At 34.1% G+C, this 20,789-nt stretch overlaps 1 protein-coding gene across 9 annotated transcripts in view; it reads left to right on the forward strand.

Moving 5' to 3' along the window:
• LOC128677636 (zwei Ig domain protein zig-8-like) overlaps window positions 1-20,789 on the forward strand; it is a 145,127-nt gene that overhangs the window by 94,455 nt on the left and 29,883 nt on the right. For all 9 annotated transcript variants that reach the window (XM_053758621.2, XM_053758612.1, XM_053758618.1 and 6 more), the window contains one exon: window positions 20,189-20,288. In XM_053758621.2, the coding sequence (XP_053614596.1) occupies window positions 20,231-20,288 (58 nt within the window). In that variant the 5' untranslated portion in view covers window positions 20,189-20,230. The remainder of the gene's footprint in view (window positions 1-20,188; window positions 20,289-20,789) is intronic.

Raw genomic sequence — 20,789 nt, forward strand, 5'->3', positions numbered from 1 at the left:
GAAGTCATATAATATAGAAAATGAAATACAGTATACCTATATAAAGTACGAAGGATATACGGACAGGATTAACCGGATCATAATATCTATTTATCGTGAAAAAACTAAATAAAACATTTAAGAAAACCCCGTCTATGAAATTGCTGTCATCATCATCTGATAGAAAAGAGCAGACGATATCTAAACGACTGCACGCATATTTTCCAAACATAGCTAAGAACACTCTCGATTAAATTATCTTTCAATAAAAAAATGATCAAATTCGGCTGAGCCGATTAACTGCGACGGTGCCACAGACAGACATACAGATACACATTAAACTGATAACTATATCGTCGGCGGTTAAAAATAACATTTTGTGTTACCGTGTTTAATACCATTACCTATCTAAGTACAATTTTTTGCTTTCTCCCCTAAAGTACCAAAGTTTTCGTATTATGAGGAACATCTACTTAACTTAAACTCGTTTAAGGGATAGTCCCCTTTCCAAATGGAGCTTTTTCTTCTAAAACGATGTACTTAGCAGAAAAAACAACTGGGCCCAAATCCTTTTCAATATTAATTGTGAATGGATCTAAATCGCTTGGAGTGGCATTAATTAGATTTGGATTAGAAACAAAATTCCTCTAGAGTTTGGATTAGGGCATTTCTCGGTGTTTCCGTGGCTTTTGGAACTAAGTTTGGAATAACTTCGTCATTCGAAATTAATTTGATGCATATTTATATTTTCCCATGTGCGCTCGCTGTTACGTAAACATTTATAGTGAACAAACAGTAATGTTAATTTGTAATAATCACACATTATTGCAATTTAATATTAATTGATTCGAATTTATTATTCTATAACATTATATATATATCATAAACTTAAATTCCAGCCTACTCGAGCAGCCTTTATACTTATAAAGTTCTCATTTTTCAGGTGTATTGTATTTCTCGTCTTTCAAGTTTTACATATTTTATAATAACGCTCACGCTCACACCTCCTAGCTATCGTCCGAAATAAAATTATTCTCTTATCTTAAAAAATTTAGCACTACTCTATATAATTTATTATGTTAACAAACACAAATTCCACGTATCAGTATAAAATTGTGACCTACTTCGACAGATTCACCCCATAATTCTAACTAATGCTTTCGACAGTGTCAACTACCCATTCTCATCAATAATATCCCTTTTACCCCAGATCTATCGGTTGGTCAGTCTAAAATTTGGAAATATTATGCGTACAGGCCGGGCAAGATCCTTACACACTCCATTAGGGCCTGATTTATTGCTAGCCACTAAAAGGGTCTCTCAAGGAACGATCCTTGGTCCCTTTCTGTGTATCACTTACATTAACCGTATGGAAATTTTCCCTTGAAATATTATTTCCTTTGATCGTCACTGTATATTGCTTTCTAGATTCAACTATTGAAACTGCGTTTATTGGCGCAGGTATACTGTGTTTGCGTATCGCGCATTTTACGTTAAGAATAAAAAACAGTTATAGGAATTAGCAGGAATTATCAAAATACTTAGCGGCGCGTCCCAGCTTCGATCGGATAAAACAGAATAAACCTCCTCAGGAATCACACTATCTATTCGTGAAAATCGCATGAAAATGCGTTTTTGAGTTTATCGCAGACAGACAGACAGACAGACGCGGCAAAGGACTTTATTTTATAAATACGTACGACTCACTGTAGCATAATTCTTAAAATCTAAACCATTTTTTGTTTCTAATTCATTATAATGATATTAAAACCCAAACAAACTATGTACATAAAATAATATTTAAAGCAGAATCACTCAATGTTATAGTAAAATATTAACTAAAAGCATTGAGCAAATAAACTTTGCCAGCTCTAACTGCAGATATTCTCTTAATTATCCCAATATGCGAAACTTTGTATCGTCCATTAGTGAACTTGTGCAACTGGGTATGTTACTCGATTTGCGATGTAGTTCGTATCTCGATTGTCGTTTGTTTTGTCTCATTACTAGTTTAGCCTCAGAGCGTCGCTTTCGTGGCAGTATGATAATTTTATTCTATACGAGTACTTATCACTGCTGGGGTACAGGCGTTCCTTATGGATGGATATAGGAGTACATGACTTGACAGCTTAAGATTAATGTAAGTCTTAACACTTGTCTTGGATTTTCTTGAGGCCTCTTTTGAAATGCTCAGAGTTGATTAGATATCGATATATCTAATCAATTTTTGGTTATATTCTTACACGCACAGATGAGAGAGAGAAAAAGACCTTTGGCCGCGAGCTAAATGACTACATTTCCATAAGAAAAATATATCTCTAACCGTAATCAAAAAGCTTGACAAAAAAAATTCTACGAACAAAATTCCGCAGGGAAATTACGTAGGCTTCGATTAGTTCCGGGGCTAATATAATGTAAGATGAAGATTGCCGTTCGATTCCCGGCTTAGCAAATATTTGTATGTTGATTAACATTTCGGGGGACGTGACTTGTAATTTGATGTTTTAAATTGCGAAGTTACTGCTTTAACTCTCGCTCGTTTGATGATTGTTCTCAGAGTTTTTCGACCGCTGCACAGTGTCACATTACTGTCATTACAATATTTCAAATTTTAACAAAGACAATAATTACTTTTACTATCTGGCTTTAATCTGTATCGTATCGGTAATGTTAATTTTATGAATAATTGATTTTGGAAATGTTACCCATGGAATTAGTAAGTACTATTGTACGAAGTAGTTACTAAACTGGGATCTGAATTTATTATTTTATTCGAATACACATACTCGTGCCATATGTGAGTTAAACCAATATGGATCTTGTAGTTTTCGTAGACAACCATTTTTCTTTGAAGGAAGTAAAACATCGTAACACGCTTATTTGGCTTTCGCAAAATCTAATTCCAACTTTCACAATTCTTCTGGAATGTCCACTAAATCCCAAGCATAATTTCATAGAATTTCAAGAAGTGTGCTCTCAGACCACACGCACATAAAATACTGCGAAGAAACTTTTACACTGGTTCACTATTTCGTTCGTATATGTCTTCTATTATTAGCGTAGTAGTCGGAAAAGTCATGTCAGATGCCTTTAAGTGTCTTTAGCAAAATCTGACACCAGAGTTACTTTTACTAAATTGTATTCACAATTTAGTAAAGACTCATCAAAAATTTGGAATAAGAGGATTTTAAAAACGACTTAACCGATTTTTATGCCCCACGAACTCAAAAATTCTATGAATTCATTCGATAAGAAACAAAGTATATGTAGTCCAGTGTGTTATAGATAATAAATAAAATAATGTATATTTGACGACCTCGGTGGCGCAGTGGTAAATTTCTTGCCACTGAACCGAGAGGTCCCGGGTTCAATCCACGGTCGGGTCATGATGGAAAATGATCTTTTTCTGATTGGCCCGGGTCTTGGATGTTTATCTATATGTGTATTTGTTATAAAATATAGTATCGTTGAGTTAGTATCCCATAACACAAGTCTCAAACTTACTTTGGGGCTAGCTCAATCTGTGTGATTCGTCCTAATATATTTATTTATACCTATACCTATACCTATACCTAGGTAGTTACAATGTATGATAATAATGTATGTAGAATTTATTGAAAAAAACTCAATCATTCATTCAAGTTTTCAAAAATTAGCTCATTTGTATAACCCTGTATTTTCTGTCTAGTTTTATATTATTGCACTATCCCGAATAATGTAAAAATGTAAAAACCCTCAACATTATTAATATTGCATAATAAGAATAAGTGGATGCTTGCGCTTACCGTAGCTTAAGACGTTTTCTAGAATTTTTTTAGATATTATAAGTATTTCACCCTTTCCCGATCTAAATCCTGATGCCAGAATATACCCTGGGAGATTTTTCTCATAAACAATGGGTTACCAATAGCTGATCATCTTTGTGAAGAATTCCCAGTTCCTTTGATTGATTTTTACCAACTTAAAAACACTTGTCTCCCCAAATTTGTGTATAGATCAGGAGTACCTATCAAATACATTATATACTTAATTAGCTCAATAAACTTCCTAAAACTACTTTTTTTTTTAATGACGTTAAAAAAACATTTTATTAAAATTTATTTCCGCGGTTCGGTAACTATGTATTTGTTTGTTTTTTAAAATCTTGTTTTGAATAAATCATTAAATATTGCCAACAAATGGACAAACAGACGACCTGCGTAGCCATTAGGCTACGGAGGTCGTCTGTTTAGACGACGACCATTAGGTCGTCACGCCGGACTATGCTACACTGGAAGAAATTCTTCAGATTGACCTCGATCTCGGATGTTTATCTATACATGTATATGTTATAAAATATAGTATCGTTGAGTTAGTATCCCATAACACAAGTCTCGAACTTACTTTGGGGCCAGCTCAATTTTTTTTTAATATTCATTAAAAATATATTCGTGGTATAAAAATGGAACGTTATATTTTTTTTTTCTTTCCAGCTAGCCAGCTTGGTAACACCCAATTTATAAATGGAATGTTGTATAATCCTCTCTTATCACCTTTGTATAATCTCAGAAATAATTCCGACGTTGGAATGATGGTATAAATCACCATTATAAATGTCCACAAATCAGGGCTCTTTAGCGGTCCTTAAATTATTCTGTCAAGTTCCCCGTCGAGTCTAACTAAGAGATAAAATACTTCACTGGCAAAGGAATTTATGCGGCTTCAATTTAGTTAGGGATTCAAATTATAGGGAACTAACTTTTGCCAGCGGCTACACTCGCGTTAATTTCCCACGGGATTTCTTACCTTTCATTTTAAAAAGAATAGAGGAAACCCTGTTTTCTTCGCCGAACATTGAGCTATATGTAACTAACAATTTCAAAAAAATTGATTACAGATGAATCGTGAAGAAATAAACTTAATTTCGCATTCATAACAATAATAATATACTTAATATTATATGAGATTAGTTGAGTTTGCTGCTGAAAGACATTTCAGCGACTATCTTAAATAATCCCATATATATATGTCTGCGGCTCCGTTCGTGGCAAAAAGTAACCAGTCACTTTTCATATTCCCCAATCGTCTCAACTTATACCAAAAATCGTTGACGTGCAAGAAGAACAAACAAACATATATTATTGGAAGTATGGATTTATCCCACTAATATTATAAAGTTTGTTACTTCTTAGCGCTATAATGACTGGGTCATTTTTTTATGAAATTTGGTATCGAGGCAGCTGATACCTTATTTCATTTCAACGATACTATATTTTATAACAAATAGATAAACATCCAAGACCCGGGCCAATTAGAAAAAGATCATTTTCCATCATGACCCGACCGGGGATCGAACCCGGGACCCCTCGGTTCAGAGGCATGCACTTTACCACTGCGCCATCGAGGTCGTCAAACCTTGGATTAACAAATAGCATGGGGTATTTTTTATTCCAAAAGTACACAATTTTCCTAGGATTTGGTCATAAAGTCGGATAACGGATAGCTTTGTAAAGAATCTATGGCGCTCTCTTTGCATAACCTAAGTATTTTTTTTATATAATCACGCGATAACACCGCGATGTGCACTTGCTGGCTGCTTGTCATGGATTATTAAGTATGTATTCAATATTTTCTATGTCTGTACATATCACGCTTACAGTTAAATTACAAATATAGCTTTAGATTTACCCAAAATACTACAGCTTCAAAATAACAACGTTTAAAATTTTCCATAACATTTCACAGGCTATATTTAAAGCGATATTCAAACTGTGCAATGTAATTTTGTGAAAGTTTCTAGGTACAGTCAACTGCACATGAACCCAAATTCATTGCAAACTCTCCGCTAATACTGTGCCATAGAGATTAATGCAGACTAACTTGATGTACTTTTGACTGTACTTAAATGCAATTCTTCTCGAAACTTGAACGTTGTATAATGCGATGGGTTAACTGCGAAAGTAGAATTGTGGCCTAACTTTTGAGTGTGGCGTAAGTGATGTAGTTTGAAGTTCTATCTATTATGGTTCCCGGACAATATTTATAGAAGATTCGAAATAAACGTTTGCATTTCCGCCATATTTTTGTATTCCTCATGGCTGAGAGTCTTGGTGATTAATTGGAATGAAACACACCCAACGACTTTGTTGGCAATATTAATGCAGTGGTTTGCCGGTGTATACTAGATGTAAAAATATATAAATCAAAATCATATCACAAAATGTTACATAAATACATTTTGTTGTTAATAATAGTTGAAGCAAACAGGAAATACATAAAACCTAAACACAACTTAACTAAAAACAAAAATTCTGCATTTGTAAATGTACTCTGTCCATACGTGTTCCTGGTTGAATATTCGACTGTGACACCCGAGTCCTGGGATTAGGATTGACCTGAGGAATGATAAGCCTTGACAATTGACTTTCATCAACAGCTTTCCCAAAAAGAGTGGACAGCCGTCCAGTCGAAAAAACACAGCTTAATCTTAATTATATATACACCAGGCTTCTGGGCTTCGCTGTCGTAAATGAAACCAGATAAACACGAGGGTGAGATGGAGAGCCACGCTCATAAGACAAACTATTTTATAAGTTTTCACAGCGCTGCTAGTTGACTGTTAAATTAGGTACTTATAGCCCACGGAGTAGAAAAAAAAAAATATTTTTTCTGTTCCGCTTTTTACTCCGCCTATTGTACCTTTAAAACATTTATTGTTTTAAAAGGGGAAGGACTTTTACACAACATCTAAAAGCTAGGTAAAAAAAGTTGAACTCTTACAAGTTGTATTTTTTTTTCTACAACAATGTACTATAACTGTAATAAATAAATGAAAAAAAAAACTCGCCAAAGACTATTCAAATATCAAAAATCATAATACTCATTTCGTATAATTTATTTCACGAAATTTTCACCATAAAATTCATAACAGCATAACTGTTTTCAAACTCTGAAAGTGGGGTTAAGTGATGTATATCCAAGTTTTCCATTTGCCCTTGTTAAGTCTTTCAAGTTAAAGGAAATTAGATTCAGTCCACTGCCGGGTAACCGAGTTAGGGAGGCGCAGCGAGGCTTCAATACTTAATCGTATCAAATGGTAGGTACACTATGTCTATATAAAATATCCATTCGTATATATATATATATATATATATATATATATATATATATATATATATATATATATATATATATATCAGTATTATTTGCTTTAAAAGTGGTTACGAATATTATGTGGTAGATAACATAATACACTATTGTTATGATTATGACATCATGAGGATACCTGGACACTGTTTGACTTATGAGTTCTTGCTACGTGATGACGGGAGGTAGTTATATAAGATGCTTGTATTGTGCATTGAATTTAATCTTACTCCAGTGATAGCAATAAATCGAAAAAAGGCCTTCAACTTTGATTGCATCAGTAAATTTTTGTAAACGCCGCCGGCGCGAATTTTAATGTCTACGTCTGGTAGTGCCTTGAATTCAAATCTTACACCAGTGATAGCAATAACACGAAAAAAGGCCTTCAACTTTGATTGCATCAGTAAATTTTTCTAAACGTCGCCGGCGCGCAGTTTAATGTCGACGTCAAAATTGACTAGTGCAACACACTCTTAGTAGGTGGTTCTCAGAGTGTTTTCAAATTTTAACAACAAGACAAGAATTACTTTACTTACTTCAAAGTAATTAATCTGTACTATGGTAATGTCAATTATTGATTTTGGAAACGATTCCTTCCCAAGAAAATTGTCGGATCGTAATAAAAGCGCGGCCGTAGCGGTCGAAACGATCTGTTTATTTATATAAAATATATATGAAGAACTTGGTTAGCCCGTTATTAGCCAGTTAAAAAAAATATCCTCAGTTTCGAGCTCTGTGTTTAAGGCAAGTTTTGACCGAAACAAAATGTCCATCAGTCTAAAATGAATTACATTAAATTCACCTCAAACGGAGCATAAAATCTTTAGAATATGTTTTCCTCTTCAAGCCACACAAGGGGACACATTTTTTGTCACGTTCTATTTTTATACATATTCTGAGGAAAGTGCCACTTTCATAATTAGCCCCCGAAGCTAATTTTCTAACTTTTCACGACATAATTAAGGAAAAAGCTCACTCTGAGCGTCTTTTATTCGCGATAAATGATAGAATATATAAAATTTTTGTGGAAGAAAACTGGTCTAATTTGGTAATTTCGTAATTATCATTTAGTGCTTTAAAAAGTGGAGAAAATACAGAATTGCCAGCGACTGCTAAATCATTGTCAATTCTACGACTTTTATAAAGACTTGTTTAATGTTTGTCAATGCCAAAACATTACTCGCATTATGTATTAACATTATATTAGGTAAAATATGTGATACATTACACAGTTAAGTAGCGTTTTAATAATTAAGAATCATCTTCAATTACATTGCTGGTTACAATTCTTTGATCTCAATAAACAAAAGCATTTTAACGTAACCCATTTTCATTTCCCACATGTAATTGCCTATTCCCCATTGTAATTCCCCACATACGAACAAAATAAGACAAAAGCTTTGTCCCAAAACAGTGGTTGATACTTGCCTAGTCAATCAACATCGAGTTCAAGCTGATACAAACTCTATTACGAAAGATACAAAGCCTATTGTGGGTTGAAGCTAAGTGGAAACTTTGACGCTTCGGAACAAACACAAAAGTTAAACAAAACCTAATCTCAAAATTGACCGTTGTAAGTAAACAGAAAATAAAACAAGGCAAAGTTTGTGTTGTACCAATATTCTTGATGATGAATGAGGAAGCTTATAATCACAAAATGTTAATAATTAATACCTCTTAAAACCAACCATAATAATAATAATATAGAAAGTATACATAGTCCCAATAGTCCTATCCTCAACCGGAGTCATTCCCAAACACTTACATCACAGTCTAAAATTGTTAGACCTTCCTCCAAATATTTATATCAGTATGCAAAAAGCTGCAAATTTTGAACACATGCAGAATAGTTCGAAAATTAATGCAGGGTGATGAAGCCCCAGATATCATCTTGGATCCCCAATAGTTATCTACTACTTCACTTGGCTTATGCTCGTGATAGTTAGTATCCCTATACCAGCTTTTATAGCTGAGAAAAACGACAAAGGTAAATAATAATAATAATAATAGTTCTAAGAGAATGAATATTTCTCATTATAAATATTCTCTTCAAACGATTAATTGATGGTCTTAATAACTTGAGGAGGAAATACTGAGAACAAATGATTTTGTGTGGTTTCTTTGGTCCTTTTGAAGGAAAAATGTATCAATAGTCTCTTTGAAGGATCAGGTGGAGGTGGAACTATTGAGAAAAAATATATACCTATTCCATTATTAACAAAAATGAGTACATATTGGGAAGAATAAAGGCGAGTGCTCGTTTTTACTAATTCGCAATGAAGTAGATTTAACTTGCGTTTGTGGCATTCTTGGAGTTTGAAGTTTCTAGAAGATGCTTTGTCTGATGTTGAGTTATTTAAAAAGAATCAAAAAAGACGTGAAAAAACATAAACATTTATAATAATGACTAGCACAATAATTAAATAACTATAAACCTTTTTTAATGACCTTTTAGCGCTAAAACTGGTGAGAATTTCATGCAATTAGAACCTGTACAAATCATAAATATTAAAACGGTATGCGGGCTATGTATGTAGTCTGTACATAGGAGATATTAAAGAAAAATAATTATGGGGTTCCTTAATGGAGTAAAAGACACAAAATACTGGATGAAGTTTAATTTGATTTTCACAGTTGTATAGCACAATGGTCTAATATAAAATCTGGTATAGATTTCATCGCGATGCGTTGCTTGAAACCCGAGATATCGACAATAATAAGATATAAGCGGACGCACGAGATTAACGCTGGCGAAGCCGCGGGCAAAAGCTAGTTGTTAACAACACATGTACCAACATAATTAGCATGAGTTAAAAATGCTTTAATTACTGTAAAAATAATTACAGTTTCAATAAAAACACATCAAAACTACATAGTTTTGATGTGTTTTTATTGAAACTGTAATTAAAAAATACTGTAATACGAAATATAACTGTAATACGAAAATTGTGACATCACAATTTTCGCCGCCATTAAACGGTTTGACCACATAACCTCACAATTCTATAAATCACAGGAACAAATTTGTTTAGCTAAAACTTTTTCTTTGCCGTTTCTCGTGATGCATCAAACAAAATGTGTCTCCCGGAACTATCGGCGTACTATATCAAAGTTACGACCGCAAAAACTTATCGTGTAAGATGGCAGCTATAAATTTCATTTATTATATGCCACCCTCACTTTACTGGATTGGAGTGATCCACCGATATATATATATAGTATGTTGCTCGATTTTATCATAGACTTCAAATTGGAGTGTTGTGTTTCAGAGCCTCAGTTCGAGCAATATCTGTTTTCGGACTGTACCTAAAACAGATATTGTCTATTCTGTATCTGTTTTTATTCCATTTTCAATGTCAAAATTGTTCTTGAGCGTAATGCTTCACAGGCACTTCAAATTATGTACTTTTTTAGAAACACAAAACACTACTTGTATTGCGCGGTCAAAAGCTAATATTTACCAAATATAGAAGTTATGATAATGTACGTACTGTCTCAAAACCTAAGGCTGATTATTTTTCTATCTTCCAAAAATGTATATCAAATGTATATAAAATTTTATGTTCCAGTTAAAATCGTTAATTACACTGAAGACTCCCGATGTTCAGATCTCTCACAATATTTTAAAAGTAGATTAATTTAAATTTGTAATTTCCTTTCGTAATATACGTTTCTACCCAATTTTAATACTAACGAGAATTTAAAGTAAAACCTGTTTCGTTTTGTTCGTCAAGAGAATTATGTAAGCATGCTTGTGCCATTTCATTTACAGCTTCATCCATTTATTTATTTACTTAATTTCCTTATTAAAACACATAAAAGTCTGGTATAGAAAGAAAGAAAGAAAGAAAGAAAGAAAGAAAGAAAGAAAGAAAGAAAGAAAGAAAGAAAGAAATCATTTATTCGGCAAACACATAAAATCCAAACATACAAAAGAGTAACAAATATAGATCGAATAAAATATGTAAGCCGAAATGGCGACCAGCTCAGCATGGTGCCAAGGTATCAAGCCAAGGCGCTGATTTTCAGCTGGAACCAAGTACAAAAGTAGGTATGGTGGCAAAATAAACAAGTTAATATGTACGGAAACAGAAACAAACAACAGCAAACAATAGGATTAAACATATGACTTAGGAAAAAATGTAAAAAAAGGAATAAAGATAAATTACATGGAAGCTATGGAAAATATATATATATATATATATATATATATATATATATATATATATATATATATATATATATATATATATATATATATATAAAGTATAAATATGAACCTAAAAATAATTCAATGTATTGCCCTCAATTTGCCGCAATAAAGTAGACTCTTTGATGCGTTTACGGAATATTGTAACAGCCTTAAGCTTTTTCTTCCAGATAACCAAATGTGATGCATCTCTCTGCATAATATTTTTGGGGTGAGTGCAAATAAAAAAACAAAGAAAATTGACTATACCACAATTTATCAATATAATGTAACGCCACGCATTATGACCTCTTTAGTCATATCGCGTGCGCGCTGGCATGATTTTTATTTCTTTCATTCTAAATTCAAAATTTTAAAAATTATTTTTCCACTTAATATTTTGAAATCACATTTTGACTCATTCATTACCATAACGATATCGGCACGTACCACAGTACGGTGTAAGAATATATAAATATATATATAATAAAATATCTTAAATTATTTATAGACCCTTGAAGGGTTTTAATGTTTCGGAAAAGTGTTCTAAATTTTACAGTGCTATACTTTATTAATTTTTATATTAGTGTTCACAGGTCTGTATTTTACTTATTAATTATATTATCAGACAGTTGTCTGCCTTTGCCTATTACTACTCCAACCCTACCTGAGATTACCCTACCACCTAACAATAATACATACCAAAATCAACAAACGTCACTGATACAAGCAGGAACATACGGTGATGAGACAGTGAGTTTTCAAAATTAAATTTCTCCAGATTGCATTACTTCAATGCAGTGCACAAATCACAGTTATCTTTGTCAAAAGTTAAGTTAACTGTTACCTATATACAGCTTAGCAGCAACAGTTGGGGGAAAGTTAGGAGAGCTAAAACCAGTTTAGTTTGTTTCATCGAACGGTAATATCCTAGCCCAGCTTTGTAAACCTTGTAACATTTTATTGCGCGAATTATTTTCTTCGCTGCTTTAAATTTTGCACTAATTACAATTTATTATATTCTCTTCTTCCTTCAGTCGTATTGTACTATTCCTTCAGTTGTGGTGGATTAGGTGGAATAAAGGATACATTATGACTTTCTTGGCAATATTAATGAAGTGGTTTATGGCCATAGCCATGATTTGTGGCCATAGCCTTCTCTATTTCACACACTTGAAAATTATCGACTACAATGCAAGTTTCCTCACAATTTTAATCCTACACCCTGAGTGAAGCCGTCGACACGCAAAGAAAAAGACTGGAACTGGAAGTGGTCTATGAAAACTAACAATTAGTCAAATTCAAATTCAAAATTCTTTATTCAATTTAGGATGATATACATCACTTATTGACGTCAAAAAAATTACTTAAACTAAGTCTACTGCCGGATTCCAAAGCGCAAGTGAAGAAGAAGCGGCGCAACAAACTTCACCGCAGCCTTTTCTCCAAGGACGTCAATTAACAAATATAGGTCTTATATATATATTAAAAATTAGGAGGACGAATTTACAGTCAGATTGATATACAAACTTATGTTGCATGAGTAGGATTTGAACCTGAAACCTTTCGGTTCACGGGCGTCTAGATGGTACCTGTCTGATACCATCCAGAGCTTCAATCAAAACATTGATCTCTCAAACGACGTTACACGATTAATTAATGTTAAATTTGATTTCGAAGAATAACTGTTACTTACATAAATAGAATTTATCGATATCCAATGAAGGAATCTCGTCCCCGATAGCAATAAATTAAATGTTAGGAATTTCTATTAAGAGCCTTGCGCTCGCCCGTCGCTTTTGATTGTGATACTATTGTGCTATTTATTTATTAGATAAAATAGATCAATATCATGATTCGTTTCTGGTATGCTGAATTAAGACCAAATAAAACTAAAATGGAATGTTTAAGCTGTATTATGTCACGCGTAGATTGTCAGTCAAAACAGGTGGTTCTCATACGCGGTGAGCAAGCAACTGCATACTATTTCTTAATCCTAACTCCAGGTAAACGAGTTCTTCTGGCTTGCAACTCTTGGATCTATCAACCCAGTTCAAAACAAGACTGACATCATCATAAATTATCGTCGTATTCTTCATAATAGTCAGCCCTTTAATGTCCCCACTGTTAAGGCATTGGGTCGCCTTAGGAATCGACCAAGATTGGGCAAATTATGTCTTTTAGGCGACTTGGATCAAATCTGACACCAGTGTTATCCGACAGTGTCTCACTCCACACTGTCGTCGAATTCATGCACACAACATTGCGCAGTCAGTATGAGTACTTTTTTTACCTCAAAACACGAGCAATGTATAGTGATTCCGCCAATATTTGTCAAACTGTTCGAAGAAGGATTGAACTTGTATCCCCACGCGGGTCTAATGTATATAGATACGTTTTTTATAAGTACTTAATTCACTAAAACATGATATTTATCTCTATTTTCAAGTTATACAGGAATAAAACAGTTGCTTTGAAGTTCCCATTGAAATAACATCAATTACTTGTTTTCTATTTTGCACCTTTGATGAGAAACGAGGTCGGTGTAAACGAAACAGGTCGTATTTTTAGTTCTTTATTACTTGAAACCCTTTCGAAGCCGCGAAATTTCGTTATAACATCCACCCCCTTTTGGTTCCGCTGAAATGTGCCTAAATAAATACGCGTTGAATTTGAGTACATGATAAAGTATATGATATTTTTGTACATCAGCATTTTCAATGCTTACTTCTGGTTCTGTGAGATTTATCATCTCGTATTGTTTATTATTTTACAAAATATTAGAATCTTTTCTAAATCTATCAGAAAAAATATTTAATAATATCAAATCAAATAATTTTGAAACTAAATAAATAAATATATTATGACGAATCACACAGATTGAGCTAGCCCCAAAGTAAGTTTGTGTTATGGGATACTAACTCGACGATACTATATTTTATAACAAATACATATATAGATAAACATCCAAGACCCGGGCCAATCAGAAAAAGATCATTTTCCATCATGACCCTACCGGGAATCGAACCTGGGATCCTCTCGGTTTAGTAGCAAGAACCTTACCACTGCGCCACCTAGGTCGTCGTGAAGAAACTAGTGATCGTTTCAAAATTATTTGATTGCTGAGAAGAAATGCCAAAAGAAACTCATTAAATTAATATTGGTTCCTATCATGCTAGTCAGGCGTACCATTATTGTTTCTTACATACATATAATTATTTATTTTTTCTGATAACAAAAAATAATATGTTATGATTGTGATCCAAGTGCATAACAAAACATAGATATAAAACACTATTAACCTAATAAAATAAAACGTTGTAATACTTAATGTCTTCGGTTCAATTCAGTATATCAGACGTGAGTTTTTTTTATTTTTCGAAACTACGACAGTTAACCCTTTTGTGTAATTCTATTACTTTACCACAGCAAACGATAGATTCTAATTTATTTCACGAAATGTCTTACAAATCGCATCCATAATCCTAGACTATAATATTACTTTCAAAGATTATAAAGCAGTTTGCGTTCGATCCTGAATAGAAAAGAACTCGACTAGTATACTGAATGAAAACTATTGACAGATAAATTTAATCTCCCGTCGGCTCGAGTGTCGAAAGCAATCAGTACCAGGTTCTGTATTGAAGTCTTTTATCTAGATCTTAGTTTAGAATGAAAATAAGATATCTGGGATTGAATTTAGTTAAGTTCCATTCAAGACCCGTTGGTTTACTAATTGTTTTGAATAATATAATAAAGAATTTGTATGTTTATGAAAGACATAATAACGCTTCTCTTCGTAAAATGGGAACACTCAATATCGTCCCGTGCATATTGTATGAGGCAACCAAATATTGATGATGATGTTGTTGTCTCGACAGCGAAGAGGCAACAACATCATTTCCTAAGAGGATGGCGCACAAATCAACAAAAACGAAAAGAAAGATAGACAACGGCCGATCGTAGGTAAATCCAAAGTCGACTCTTGGAATTTTTAGGGTAAATAAGGTACCTTTTAAATTATCAGACTCCGGACGTACAAAAGTCACAGCTGGAAACGTAACCGGGGCCGCTGTCAATATCAGAAGTTAAAGAGTTATTCTTAATAGAAAATGTATTCTTCTTCAATTATCTTCTAAATGTAAAATACAATATACATCATGAACTTAGCCACAAAATTACACTACTAGACACAGGGCACTTCTAAAGACTTCAATACCTTCATCTTTTAGAATGTGTTATTACTAACGCTGGGTGTCAGATTTTACTCAAGTCGCCTAGAGACACCTGATGTGACTGTTACGGCCACCTATTGACGAAAATGTCGCAAACTTCCACAAAAAATAAGACTCCCACAAAGACCGATTGATATCGTCAAAGTCACAGGAAGGTGCTGGACTGGACTGAAAGTGCTTTCAACTGATATTTGTTAATGTGGAGCAAAATCTACATTATGATTATATTAAGAAAAAAAAGGAGCGATTATTTTGTATTATATTCTTATCTAGAAACAAACTAAATAGTTACTCGATGCATCAAAAGAATCGATTTCGCTACGGCGATCAAAAACAGCGACTTTGCGAGAGACGGACAAGTTTTATTGAAAATCTTGGCTTTGAGACGACTCATTGTTTAATCAAAATGACTAGCTGCTGCAGACGGATCTTGTTGCAACGTCGCTATGAAGAAATCTTTTGTTTTGGCACTTTTGTGATCATTATTCTTGAAAAGTTGTTTTTTTTTCGTGTGACTCTTTAACGTTGTTTACATAACTTTTTAAATAACTTTAACATAAATTTTCGACGACCTCGGTGGCGCAGTGGTGAAGTTCTTGCCCCTGAGCCGAGAGGTGCCGGGTTCGATCCCCGGTCGGGTCATGATGGAAAATGATCTTTTTCTGATTGACCCGGGTCTTGGATGTTTATCTATATATGTATTTGTTATAAAATATAGTATCGTTGAGTTAGTGTCCCATAACACAAGCCTCGAACTTACTTTGGGGCTAGCTCAATCTGTGTGATCCTAATATATAATAATAATAATAATGTAATAAATTTTTACACGAAAATTCCATGTCTTTGTAAATATTTATGTATTATTTAAAAATCTCTTACCTTTCAGACAGAAAATATTAATTTCTACAACATCTTCAGCCCTCCGTAACGCACTGCTGTATAGGTATAAAGGCTTCTTTCCGTCTGTCTGCACCAACTTTCTATGTCCTAGGTTTTTATTCAGTTATTTCTAATGTTTCTAATGATTTTCTTTACAACGTGTATCCTTCTGTTACTCTCCGTTATCCTTCTCTTAGCTCCTTATGTTACTATACTTTTAATCTATACACATTTTTTTCCTTCTATATCTATGGGTCTATGTGTTTTATTAATATCTGCAATTCGGCCAAAATTTCACCTTAGACAAATTTTTCGTTCTAAATTATATCTGATATTCAGATATAGCATGGAAATTTCAATTGAAATTTTTTGGTAATAAAATTTAACGTTTCAATTTTCATCGCCCCAACGAACCAAAAATGTTGGGAAGACCGCCAAGGGACAATATAGATTCATTAAGTAAACTATATATCATGGCCTTCTTGCACTTGCAAAGTACTAGACTGGCCGTATCTTTTCTCCCTTTCGTCCATCGGGTCATTGAAAACCGGAGCCAAAATATAGTGCCTTGACCCACTAAAAACCACATAACCACACGCAATGAAATATGACATGCTTTATTTCTCATCTCTTAGCATGTTCACGATTGCGTTCTGGGTTGTGATACCGTGAAGCCCGGGTACAGCGTAAATAATAACTTTGAAATTTCGAGTATTCCGCTGTAATTTTACAACCGGCTGCCTGGCAACATCAAACTTTCTGGAGAAATTATGTTTGTTGGGAATTTCGGCTCTCTAGGCTTTGCATCCCTTAGTCGCCTCTTATGACGATATGGAGTGATTCTTTTGTAGGACCTTATGTCACATACTCTCTTTGTCTCATCTTAACGTTTTTTCGATTGCTTCCACTACCATTTAGCGTCAGAGCTCAGGGTCCACTTTCCCTCGTATTTTCCTCCAAATCGCACAGTCTTTGGCAGTTGTCAGACCATTGACACGCATATCATCCTTGACGGCATTCAAACCAGCATTTCTTGTTTCCATCTGTGGACTACTAGTACAGTCAGCAGCACATCAACCTACTTAAATTCATTACTGTGCCGCTATTACCGCGCCATAGAGATTCATGCAGGATAACTTGATGTGGTGTTCACTGTACCTAATTTATTATTAAGAAGAAAGAATTATAATAGAAAAACTTTGCTTGCTTATAATTATGCTTTTTGTTGTACGTTTACTTTTCTGACCGTCTCTCTACAAATTACAATGAGAGTTTCACGGTATAATAAATAAAGACAAAATAATAAAATTATAGAAATAATTAATGCTAATCCCGCCATTAAGCTAAAGATAGCTTTAGAGTTTCACTACTCTTGGCTCTGTACATCGCGTAAATGTTTTTAGGAGATTAAAATCAATTCACGAAAACTATTCGCTAAATACTTAATAGAGATTATGTACTTACTCTATGAATACATTTTGTTTATTTTTCTCAAAACCTTCGATTTCTTTAATCGACAGTTAATAAAAAAAATAAGCAGACAGTAAAGGCGTGTTATAATCCAGTAATAATTAGTGCTCACAAGTCGTTGGGCGAATAAATGATGGGCGGACCAAATAGTCTTGTAAGATAAGATCGTGATATTTATCACGATAATTGCGCAACTTGTCCCGTGATTTATGATTAAGATTGTACTAACGATGATAATTCGTCAAGCCTCAAATTAACCGTGACATCATCAAGCATCGTGATGCAGACCGTTTTGATATATTGATTGCCATGGAGAAGAAAATACAAGATTTTATCACGTCTTATATTATTTGTAATAAATGTAGTGATCTCGTGTTCAATTGCCACAATTGAAATTGCATCATCATCGGCCTTTATTTGTATCCATAATAATGGATGTAGGAAGTATTTATGAATGTAGGAGCAACAATCTTAACTTTATCTACGCAACCCTAGGCCAGATCGTACTTTCTATATTTCATTGACATCCCAAGCACCGCATGCCCTATACTATACTACTAATACTAGTTACGCGAACTGAGACCTCGCGAACACAATAGTTTTGTACAAAATTGTGAATATTTCGTCAATGACTTAACCTATTTTTGATGCCACACGAACTTAAAAATTATATTGATAGTTTCTACATAGGTACTTTATAAATTTCATCAAAATCAGACCAACGGTTGCGAAAGTTATCGCGTTACAAACATACATGCAAAAAATTTATTTTTGCCCCAAGTTGATTTGTAGACGTATCATTTACAATCTACATTGTTGTTACGGCTAAACCCCGAAGGTGAAATGGTAAAAAACAAAGATCACTTTTAGATGTTAATAATAAATCAGAGTCAATAAGGGGAGGACTATTGATTTGTAAAGTTAACGACTGAAGATTCATCTATATCATCCAATTAACACTCCAATACAATAAAGCGCAACCACTGGAATGTCTGATAGTATTCAGGCTGAAAGAGATGGTCAATACTGGTCTTTTTCAAAAAGTCCCGCGTGAAAAGGAACAGTATTTGGACAATCATGAACGGCGAAGGGATTTTGTAGGCTTAAAAATATAGAGCATCATTTGAAAGGTTAATGGCCGCCGGAACAGGTTATTTATATTAAATAGTTAGTTCCAATTTTAATTTTCTTATAAATGCTGTAAAAGTTCAGGGAGTATTTGCCAAAACATGGAAGGTTGATGGATGGATTAGTGACAAAGGAACTGCCAGGATGAAATGGGGCTGGACGGCACACATCTTATAGATGTGGCCAGAAAGGGGGGTAAAAGTACCTGATAGCCAGTCCAAGGAGGAGATGGCAAGACGATCTCAACCGGAAGAATAGCCAGTCTTGACGAGGACAGGGGCAGGTGGAGAAGTAAAGGCATTTTCCTTCACCGAAAAAAAATAGAAACTTCATGAAACAGATTGATATACGAAATAATGTGGCATGTTTATGATTCGAACCAGGGACTTTTATAACTCACGCGTGTCCTAACACTGAACCGCTTCTATAGTTGGCTAGACTTTTTATAATAGTCAAGTTTTAGCCCAGATTTGCTCATCTATAGGCTGAACACTTAATCAATTCCTCTGGGAATTACAAGCGCTCTATTGTGTCGGTAACTGAGCAACGCTATACAAAAGACGGTAAATTGCCTTCGTCATCAATTGGAATTTCTAGTGTCTATTTATATACAGCTTTATCATATACCTGCCATCAATTCTCTTTTACGTCATAATGATAGGAAAGTAAAAGCGGATTTTTATTTTTGGTTTCAAATTTTTTCATAAATTTACTTCTCATTTATAACTGTTGAAATATTTCTGATACTGCCACTTTGGCAATGGTCGGGTGATTGAATGGGTAGCAGCTAGAGTACTTCGAAGCACTGAGGAGTGTTTCCGAAGGCATCTCAAGTCTATAGTCTTCCTGTATTTGCAATCCGCATTGGGGACCGCGGAGTTAGCTATGGATAAGCCCACATTTTATCCATCTATTAGCCCATATTTTGACGACCTCGGAGGCGCAGTGGTCAAGTGCTTGCCTCTGAACCGAGAGGACCCGGGTTCGATCCTCGGTCGGGTCATGATGGAAAATTATATTTTTCTGATTGGCTCGAGTCTTGGATGTTTATCTAAATATGTATTTGTTACAAAATATAGTATCGTTGAGTTAGTATCCCATTACACAAGTCTCGTACGTCTTACTTTGGGGCTAGCTCAATCTGTGTGATTTGTCCTAATATATTTATTTATTTTGTTCGCAGGAGAGGACAGTGTGAGCAGACTATGCCGGGTGTGAAGTAGCAATGTCTGTTGCATTTTTGTTCGGTGCGTTTGGAGCCCTGGCGCTGGTCACGCGCACGGGTAAGACAGAACTTATTTATTCAATAGCATAGTGTAATAGGCTTTTTTGTAAGTACGTATAAACCTTAGTAAATTGTCTAAATACGAAATAAAACTGAATCAAAATCCGTTGCCTGATTTTTCAAAATCACTTTTATTTGTTGTTGAGAGTCGAAAAACCCTAATACCACTATGTAGCTACTTAACGGAAACAAAGATAAAATATAATTTATTAAATGCTGCTGCGATAGGATACTAAATTCTCATAATTACAAGAAAAAAATATACTTTCCTTTATTCGTTTAGGTTATTACACCAAGAGGGTTTCCATTACTTATTATTTTTTCTTGAAACCGCTTAGCTGCGCTATAAACCAAGGCGTCGTTGACATTTAAAAGATAATGAAAAAGAAAAATAAAACCAGCTAAGATGAAATTTAAATTACGAACGAAGGGTTCCACAAGATTTTTCTTCTTTTTCATGTATTTAAGTGACCAGTCAACTTTTTTTTTTTTGTTATGC

Source organism: Plodia interpunctella, chromosome 18 (genome assembly GCF_027563975.2).
Source record: "Plodia interpunctella isolate USDA-ARS_2022_Savannah chromosome 18, ilPloInte3.2, whole genome shotgun sequence".
Classification (NCBI taxonomy): Eukaryota; Metazoa; Arthropoda; class Insecta; order Lepidoptera; family Pyralidae; genus Plodia; species Plodia interpunctella.